Source organism: Asterias rubens, chromosome 5 (genome assembly GCF_902459465.1).
Source record: "Asterias rubens chromosome 5, eAstRub1.3, whole genome shotgun sequence".
Lineage (NCBI taxonomy): Eukaryota > Metazoa > Echinodermata > Asteroidea > Forcipulatida > Asteriidae > Asterias > Asterias rubens.
Window position 1 is genome coordinate 16419747 of NC_047066.1, and position 10532 is coordinate 16430278.

Genomic DNA, 10532 nt, shown 5'->3' on the forward strand with positions numbered 1-10532 from the left:
CGTTGTACACTGTATGTGTGTCGCTGCATAGGCCTAGTGAAGACGGGCTATCAAAAGACGTAATTTTTTTAGTCCTTTTTCATAAATAATAAAAATGTAAAAAAATAATGGTTATAAGGTGACATACATAGAGAGTCGTTTGTGATTTTTTGGTAATTTTCCGAGGAGTAATAAAGAAAAAAAAGGTTACCTCCGGCTTTTACCATCTAGTCAAAAAGATTAATAATTGCTTCACACGTCTGTACGGTGTACACTGTATGTGTGTCGCTGCATAGGCCTAGTGAAGACGGGCTATCAAAAGACGTAATTTTTTTGGTCCTTTTTCATAAATAATAAAAATGTAAAAAAATAACGGTTATAAGGTGACATACATAGAGAGTCGTTGGTGATTTTTTGGTAATTTTCCGAGGAGTAATAAAGAAAAAAAAGGTTACCTCCGGCTTTTACCATGTAGTCAAAAAGAATAATAAATGCTTCACACGACCGTACGTTGTACACTGTATGTGTGTCGCTGCATAGGCCTAGTGAAGACGGGCTATCAAAATACGTATTTTTAGTCCTTTTTTCATAAATAATAAAAATGTAAAAAAATAATTGTTATCAGGTGACATACATAGAGAGTCGTTTGTGATTTTTTGGTAATTTTCCGAGGAGTAATAAAGAAAAAAAAGGTTACCTCCGGCTTTTACCATCTAGTCAAAAAGAATAATAAATGCTTCACACGACCGTATACGGTGTACACTGTATGTGTGTACACTGCATAGGCCTAGTGAAGACGGGCTATCAAAAGACGTAATTTTAGTCCTTTTTTCATAAATATTAAAAATGTAAAAAAATAATGGTTATCAGGTGACATAAATAGAGAGTCGTTTGTGATTTTTTAGTAATTTTCCGAGGAGTAATGAAGAAAAAAAAGGTTACCTCCGGCTTTTACCATCTAGTCAAAAAGAATAATAAAAGCTTCACACGGCCGTACGCTGTACACTGTGTACGCTGCATAGGCCTAGTGAAGACGGGCTATCAAAATACGTATTTTTAGTCCTTTTTTCATAAATAATAAAAATGTAAAAAAATAATGGTTATCAGGTGACATAAATAGAGAGTCGTTTGTGATTTTTTGGTAATTTTCCGAGGAGTAATAAAGAAAAAAAAGGTAACCTCCGGCTTTTACCATGTAGTCAAAAATAAAAATAAATGCTTCACACGACCGTATACGGTGTACACTGTATGTGTGTACACTGCATAGGCCGAGTGAAGACGGGCTATCAAAATACGTAATTTTAATATTTTTTTATAAATAATAAAAATGTAAAAAAATAATGGTTATAAGGTGACATAAATAGAGATTCGTGTATGATTTTTTTTGTAATTTTCCGAGGAGTAATAAAGAAATAAAATTAACCTCCGGCTATATACCTTTCTAGTCTAATACACCATAATTTCTGCAGGGTTCTCGCGTGGTGCGTGTACAGGCAATTACGCACCAACTACACGGTGCGTATACACACCTCCGTTTGTTTTTGAGGGCGCTACAGTGTGACCTTGTTTACTCAACACAAGTACTCCACACGACCAGTCGGTTCGTACCGTGGGGGCATAGTTTTCCCCCACTCAATCGGTACAGAATTGAATTTTAATCCCCGTAAACTGCATAAGAGTCTTCCAAACTTCACTCTGAGTGTGTAAGTAATATTTCTAAATTAAATATCACGCAATTAACGCAACCTCCGGCTACCTCCGGCTACCTCCGACCTCCGACTTTTACCAACACCCTGAATTCGTGAGCTGTAAACAACAAGGTGCAAGGATGCCAATCCAAACAAGATGAAGAAAGGACAGTGATGAGACCAAAGAGTAAGGATGATGAGACCAATATAATTATGGGGTTTTATGATATTGGATAATAGATAGAACGTGGGACCGAGACTATTGGCATTGCAACCAGCAGTACGTCTCATTTGAGTTATTTCACGGTCTGAGGTTTCTATGAATTCATGAACTTTTGACAAGAAGAACATTACTCTATGAGAAGAACAAGTAGTAACCCAGTCTCCATTTTGGTCTGATGGTCTGATACTTTTAGCGCAGTTGATTTTAAGAACCGGGGAATTGTGTATAAAGTATTAATTTGCCTGGAAATTGTGGAAGACCATGATATACTTCACTTTGATTAATGGGGATTGTCATTAATTAGTCACTAATTGTTATGGTTGCGGTAATGAGCCCTCCTGCCGACTCCACCGTCGGCGGGGGGGGGGGGGGGGTGGAGGGTTAAGTTATTGCAACTATAATTAAATGTTATAGCTTGATGGAATTACTTGCGATAACGTAACAAGAAGGGTTTACAATATCGCAACTAGATTGGAATCACATATGACAAGGCATTATTATTGGAGTTTTGCTTTTGAAAAGAGTGCAGCAGCACATCGAGTGTTTGGGGGTCGAGAGACGGACCATAGTATTTTTGTACTCAAACACTTGTTTTAATTGCGGGCATATTGTATTGGAGTATTTAATTTCCTTGTATTTAAAGTGTCATCTTATCTTAATCATCCAACCAACATGACCAGTTTCAAGAACAATCTGAGCCCAATTTCATTGCTCTGCTTACCGCCAAATTGAACGATTACTTTAACCATTCTCCGCTTACTAGCTGGTAGCTGTGTAAGCGTAGAATGCCCAGTAGCGTTGAGTTGCACGCGCCCGCCAAAATTTGCCACTTACCCGTAAAACAGGCTTGACGTATAGGATTTGAGGCATTGCATTATGAGGTAACAATATATATTTGGTTTGCGGTAACACCATGTGTGTATCTACTTGCCAGGTAGAGTTAGTTCTTAGAGAACTGTTCTTAGACAACTGTCTTGTTTTATTCTACGTGGAGTAGATTGTTCGGGTGTTCGGGAGACTTCTCAGTTTTGAAAAGAATTGTCCTGCTTATTAACTATTGCCTGGGCGGATCTGGTATAGAAATAGACTTTATCTAATAGGATAATAATACATGTAACCTGCACTGCCGCGGAGTCAGTTCTTGAATTGTTCTCTGGCTTGACGTGAGCACAGAACTCCCTGCTTCCACAAGCGCCGATTCCCAATATGATAAGCAGAGCCATGTTGTGCCAAACTTTGTTGACACCCGTCACCAATACTTTGTACCAGTGTTTGCAAATATTTGTGGAAACTTCCTTCCCACAACTCACTGCATGCGTGATTCCAGTGATGACACAATGTCCCATAAGATTAAAACGTGTAATGTTTTCCTCTTTGTATTGAGGTGTGCCATTTACCCTCCTGCCTTGTTTAGGAAATATCATTCCCACATGCTCACACTAATTCTAATGAGACTAGGCTGAGATTTTATTACCACCCTCATCAAATTGTTGATCTTCCCCATCAGGTGCAAGGTGCTGACAGTGAAACATATAGACTCAAGTTGAGTTGATGATGGTGTGCTGTCTGAGTGTAGTTCAGGGGCTTCTCCAGGCTAAGATGAGACCAGCCATGTGGGTACCGGGCATCAGACTCGCCCACAGCCACAAAGAAAAGTAGCTTAAGAAATATCATAAAAGGCTATAAATACCTATTTTAAGGCACTGTACACTATTGGTAATTGTCATAGACCAGTCTCTCACTTGGTGGATTCCCCCCCCCCAAAGAAAATGCATAGAATAACAAATCTGTGAAAAAATTGGGCTCAATTGGTAATCAACGTTGCAAGAGAATAATGAAAGAAAAACACCCTTGTTGATTTGTACTGTGTATGCTTTCAGATGCATAATAAAAGGCTTCAGGCCTGAAGTATTTTATTACTTGAGTAAAAAATTACCTCTTTCTCAAAAACTACATTACTTTATAGAGGGAGCCGTTTCTCACAATTTGTTATACTTTCAACAGCTCTCCATTCCTTGTTACCAAAGACATTTTTATGCTAACAAATATTTTTAGTAATTACAAATAGCTATGTCCAGTGCCTTTGAGGAAATTACTTTTTAAGTAAAGCATTGATGATCATTTGTTATAGGTGAGTCTATGTGATGTTTGACAAGCCTAGATTTTAACATAGTACTTTTTGTTTAGCTGTGAAGAAAAGACTGGTTCAACTTCAACATTTAAACTCTGCAAAAAAAGACTATTGTGATTGGAGCATTTCCCCACACAGAGAAGGTCTTCATGAAAACACTTTATACAGACATTCAGGTTTGCTTCTAGTGATTTTCTACAGCGTTTCACCTCTGTTGACCTTGGTTTGAATCCCATCTTATAAAAAGCTGGATGTGGATTGGGTGTTGACCACAGTCCCAGGTAGAGGGTTGTTCTCCCACATTCGTCATCTTCTCTACACAGGTATCTTCAGGCATGTGGGTTACAGTGCAGGGCATGAGGCATTGTTGAGGAGTATTTGTTTCATATCAGAAATATGTAAGCAGTAGCATAACCGGAGGGGTGCGCAGTTGGGGTTGGAGGGGGAGCCCCCTCCCCACTCAGAACCCTTGCCCCCTCTTGCTAAATGAGATTTATTTTAAATGCACAATCTAATGGTTTGATTCGTTGAAATAACCCCCCCCCCCCTCCCAAAAAAAAAAAAAAATTAGTAATAATAATAATAATAATAATAAAATAAAAATTAAATAAATAAATAAATAAACAAACAATTAAACAAACAAACAAAACAAAAACACATAAGCTGTACGATTCTGCCCCACCTTCCACACCCCTTCAAATGAAAATGCTTGGATAAGCCACTGTGAATGAGAGTATCGTGTAAATAATACTGCACAATTATTTGTTATCACTTTCTGTCTTACTCTGTTTCCCTTTATTGTGGGTGCCAGAGGCAAGACTAAACTTTGTTTTACCCTGTCGCCATAGGTGGTCCTGTCCAGACAGCCAACCTGAAGCTTGTGTAGATGAGATTATTAGAGCTGTTGAAATAGTTCAATCTTTAAAGGAGACCAACAGTACCTACCTTGTCAGTAAGGTAAGATGGTTGGAGAGTGCTTCTATGACTGTTTCACCATTTAGAGACAATAGTGGCCTTGGTGGCTGGGACCAAATTAGAATGTGGCTTTAACATTATTTATTGAGCCATGTATACTAAAAACAAGAAATTGGTCCTGATTTAGCAAAAATAAATTCATATAAACAATATGTATTTTATAGGCCCTATACAGTGCAAAATCAGACATCTAGGCCCTATACAGTGCAAAATCAGACATCTAGGCCCTATACAGTGCAAAATCAGACATCTAGGCCCTATACAGTGCAAAATCAGAAATATAGGCCCTATACAGTGCAAAATCAGACATCTAGGCCCTATACAGTGCAAAATCAGACATCTAGGCCCTATACAGTGCAAAATCAGACATCTAGGCCCTATACAGTGCAAAATCAGACATCTAGGCCCTATACAGTGCAAAATCAGACATCTAGGCCCTATACAGTGCAAAATCAGACATCTAGGCCCTATACAGTGCAAAATCAGACATCTAGGCCCTATACAGTGTAAAATCAGACATCTAGGCCCTATACAGTGCAAAATCAGACATCTAGGCCCTATACAGTGCAAAATCAGACATCTAGGCCCTATACAGTGCAAAATCAGACATCTAGGCCCTATACAGTGCAAAATCAGAAATATAGGCCCTATACAGTGCAAAATCAGACATCTAGGCCCTATACAGTGCAAAATCAGACATCTAGGCCCTATACAGTGCAAAATCAGACATCTAGGCCCTATACAGTGCAAAATCAGACATCTAGGCCCTATACAGTGCAAAATCAGACATCTAGGCCCTATACAGTGCAAAATCAGACATCTAGGCCCTATACAGTGCAAAATCAGACATCTAGGCCCTATACAGTGCAAAATCAGACATCTAGGCCCTATACAGTGCAAAATCAGACATCTAGGCCCTATACAGTGCAAAATCAGACATCTAGGCCCTATACAGTGTAAAATCAGACATCTAGGCCCTATATACAGTGTAAAATCAGACATCTAGGCCCTATACATGTACAGTGAAAATCAGACATCTAGGCCCTTTACAGTGCAAAATCAGACATCTAGGCCCTATACAGTGCAAAATCAGACATCTAGGCCCTATACAGTGCAAAATCAGACATCTAGGCCCTATACAGTGCAAAATCAGACATCTAGGCCCTATACAGTGCAAAATCAGACATCTAGGCCCTATACAGTGTAAAATCAGACATCTAGGCCCTATACAGTGTAAAATCAGACATCTAGGCCCTATACATGTACAGTGCAAAATCAGACATCTAGGCCCTATACAGTGCAAAATCAGACATCTAGGCCCTATACAGTGCAAAATCAGACATCTAGGCCCTATACAGTGCAAAATCAGACATCTAGGCCATATACAGTGCAAAATCAGACATCTAGGCCCTATACAGTGCAAAATCAGACATCTAGGCCCTATACAGTGCAAAATCAGACATCTAGGCCCTATACAGTGCATAATCAGACATCTATTTTTAATGGTCTCTATCTCAATGGATCTAAAAACCACAGAGAATTTCTAAAATATATTGTGTTTTATAATGCTTACATGATTATTATTATAATTACCAACCTTGATTTTTTTCTGAACAAGTATATGCTTTGGACCTAGTTGTTGTCCAAGCAATGTTAAAATCACTCTTTGGGAAATATGTAGTTTGACAATTCAAACAAGACTCCATTGTTGTATGACCTAAGCTATCATTTGTGGCACCATTGGGTTGTGTCTTTTACTTCTAATACAACATTGCGTGCAATTTTCCTGACCAGAATTGCCCTTACCAAACATTGATATGGGAATTGGTCTTGAGAACTTCAATTTAGAGAGTCAAATTGCCAGAGTTTCATGACTCTAGTGGTGAGATTGTGGTACCTAGATCGTTGAGATTGTTCTCGCTCTTTCTTCCAGGTGGACAGGGAAAAGTTTACCATTCAAATTTTGAACTGGACCTTAGTGGAATGGCTGGATGTTGTTGAGATTGAGTTCAAGCATGGTCAAGAGCAAGGAACAGAAGCCGAGGTACTTGAATGAGTCTCATGCTCATACCATGCTTTAGATGTTTCTTAGAACTGGCAGTGCACTTGGCCTGATTTCATCGAGTTGCCCCAAACAGAAAATATTGCCTAACAGTTTTCTGCTAAGCAAAAGACAGCAGGATACCAGACACATTTAGTACATGTGGCATAGAATTGTAGCTGGTAAAACCTTATTGTGGTAATTGTTCAGAGCTGAGCTACATTTTATGCTTGAAGCAGCTTCATGAAATTGGGCTGTGGTAAATTTCTTAGAGATGAGCACATACTCATAAAACTCTATAGCAAAAGTTATGCGAAGCATTAAACATCTTTCTGTGCAGAAAAGGAATATAATGTATATTGGTAAAAATGCCATGTTTTTTACATTGTTAGCTAGCTCAGGTCTTCTACCTAGTGCTAGGATTCTATTGCTCAATACATATTGTGTAAGGGTAAAAACAAATTATGTTCTTTATCCCTGACGCAAAAAATAACATCTATTTAATCGATGCAGTACATGCTGCTAAAACATGGGAGTCAAACTGCTTCCAGCCATCAGGCTAGCTTGATCTAGTGATATGACATCTAGTGGTCTAGTGAAAAGACATAAGAACTATCTGCTCTGCAGGCAGTGCAGAGATCGTGGGTTCGAATCCCAAGTGAATTGCCTGTGGATATTTTTGTTCACAGACTTCGACTAAAGTACTAAGTAAACAGGTCCTAATTAACATCGATGAAGGTTAAACAAAAATAATATCATTTAAAGGCAGTGGACACTGTTGGTAATTGTCAAAGACGAGCCTTCACAGTTCGTGTATCTCAACATATGCATAAAATAACAAACCTGTGAAAGTTTGAGCTCAATTGATCATCAAACCTGCAAGATAATAATGAAAGAAAAAAACACCCCTGTCACACGAAGTTTTGTGCGTTTAGATGGTTGATTTCGAGACCTCAAGTTCTAAATCTGAGGTCCCAAAATCAAATTCGTGGAAAATTACTTCTTTCTCGAAAACTATGGCACTTCAGAGGGAGACGTTTCTCACACTGTTTTATACCATCAACCTCTCCCAATTACTCGTTACCAAGAAATGTTTTATGCTAACAATTGTTTTGAGTAATTACCAATAGTGTCCACTGTCTTTAAGTTTGTTAGTAAACAAACACGCGAGTCTCGCAATACATGAGGTTAATTTTAAGCTTAGATTAAGTTAAAGGGGCTGTGTCGTCATGACCAAAGTAGGCCTGTGGCTGTATATAAAAAATATGGAACTATGATTTCCCAACACCCCCCGGTGTAATAAAAGGTTTTCGCGTCCTGTAACTGGGGGGCATGTTTGTATGTACAGCCACTGGCCTGCTTATTTGATCATGTTGACACGGCCTCAAAACGAGCTCCTTACCATTATTTTTGTATTGTTAAATTTGTCTGCAGTGTCTTTCTTTCTCAAGCGGTTTGTTTCCAACGTGGTTTCCACTCTGTTTCATACTCAACTCGGTAAGAACAAATGGATAGGGATCTTCTTGAATTGGTGGAAGCTAAAGTATTCCAACCATAAGAAGAGGTTTCATCATAGTTTGTGTCAGCAATACCATATCCACTTAGTTCAACTGTCTTTCAATTCCATTATTTGTTGTTATTATTATTACAATGCTGGGCGACCACTTCAAGGTGAGGGCTTCACTTCACTAATTTGGGCTGTCGACCCAATCAACTGTCACCAGGGGCAAGTTGTCACCTCTAATCCTTGGGCTGAAACATTTGGGTTACACACTTGAGCAGAAAGCACTACTTTCCCACAACTGTTGTTGCATGCTCAAGTGCACAAGTGTCATGACTGGGTATTGAACCCACACTCTGCTGCTGATAACACCAGAGTTAGGTGTACATGTAGCTGGTGAACTGGACCGCTCGGTTATGACATGTCACTTGAAATGGGCAAAACAGATTGAGATTACTAAAACAGAATTTGTTTTTCTTCTGTAATTTGTTTGCTATGGGAAAGCTCAAAATTGTCATACAGCTAAAATGGCGCCATGATGACTACACACACAACATTCTCTATTTCTGAGCTTGATCCACATCTCTACAGTGATCCTCTGTTTGCCATTCTTTCTTTTATCTCAGATCTTCTGCATTGTGCCGTTCTGGGACAAGCACTTCAATAGAGATCGTTTAGAGAGACTGAGGTTGGCAATGCAGATTACGTGTCAACTGAAAGGAAAAACGCAAGAGATGAAGGATCCCTTGGTTTGAGGTTTTCAATCGTTTATCACTATTACTATCTTCCATCAAATCCTCTTTTTGTTTTACTTGCATTATGAATTGACTATGCAATAACATTTGAATGAAACAGAATTGCACTCCGACAAGATAAAGTTCAGGATTAGTTTCAACATGGAGGTAAAAAGAAAAAGAAAGCTCACTGTTTGTCCTTTTTTAAGGAAATATTTCCACCTTGAGAACTATCAAAGTTGAAAAACAGCATTTGAGTACCTCCAGAAATCACAGTTACTTGATTTGGTTGCACCAGTCAAACGAAAACTGTTTTGAAACAGCAAAAACTTTGACAAAGCCTTCAGAGCTATTTTGAGACCCAATTATGAAATGCTATTTTGTGCACCTTTCCAACTTTAAGGTGTCTTCTGTCCCAATTTGGTAAGAATTAAAACCTAGGGCACCAAGTTGGTCCAAGCCATTTTGAGTTGCGTTTGCAAGATTCTGTTTCTTCAACTAGTTTAAGTTTAGCTATAAAAACTGTATTATACTTTCTGTTTACTTGTAAAGAACTGAGAATTGTGCCAAACTGATGTTCATAATTGGTCATCCTAATGGCATAAGTATGTAATGATCGCACCTGATGTTCCTAATTGGTCATCATAATGGCATTAGTATGTAATGTTCCTAATTGGTCATCCTAATGGCATAAGTATGTAATGATCGCACAAACTGATGTTCCTAATTGGTCATCATAATGGCATAAGTATGTAATGTTCCTAATTGGTCATCCTAATGGCATAAGTATGTAATGATCGCACAAACTGATGTTCCTAATTGGTCATCATAATGGCATAAGTATGTAATGTTCCTAATTGGTCATCCTAATGGCATAAGTATGTAATGATCGCACAAACTGATGTTCCTAATTGGTCATCATAATGGCATAAGTATGTAATGTTCCTAATTGGTCATCATAATGGCAAAAGTATGTAATGTTCCTAATTGGTCATCCTAATGGCAAAAGTATGTAATGTTCCTAATTGGTCATTATAATGGCATAAGTATGTAATGTTCCTAATTGGTCATCATAATGGCATAAGTATGTAATGATTGCACAAATTCAGGTGTCATTGGCAACAATAAGCATCCTGCTAAGTTTTAATTTTGTTTTAATGTTCATTTCAATGAACTACTTCTATTACGTGTTAATACAATTGAAGCCGTTAATGACACAAGTATTTTGATGTTCAAGAACTATGAAGAATAATTTTTTTT

The 10532-nt window shown here is 38.2% G+C and overlaps 1 protein-coding gene across 3 annotated transcripts; it reads left to right on the plus strand.

Moving 5' to 3' along the window:
* Positions 1 to 1668: 1668 nt before the first annotated feature.
* Positions 1669 to 10224, plus strand: LOC117290375. 3 transcript variants are annotated; one of them, XM_033771740.1, is made up of 6 exons: positions 1669 to 1854; positions 3398 to 3503; positions 4870 to 4978; positions 6930 to 7040; positions 8472 to 8534; positions 9165 to 10224. In XM_033771740.1, the coding sequence occupies exons 2-6, from the start codon at positions 3442 to 3444 to the stop codon at positions 9291 to 9293; spliced, it is 474 nt and encodes a 157-aa protein (XP_033627631.1). In that variant the 5' UTR covers positions 1669 to 1854; positions 3398 to 3441; the 3' UTR covers positions 9294 to 10224. The 3 variants fall into 3 exon arrangements, with proteins under 3 accessions (XP_033627631.1, XP_033627630.1, XP_033627632.1); XM_033771739.1 differs by having other exon boundaries at positions 1670 to 1854; positions 3398 to 3545; XM_033771741.1 differs by lacking the exons at positions 1669 to 1854; positions 3398 to 3503 and adding an exon at positions 3947 to 4419.
* Positions 10225 to 10532: the final 308 nt, after the last annotated feature.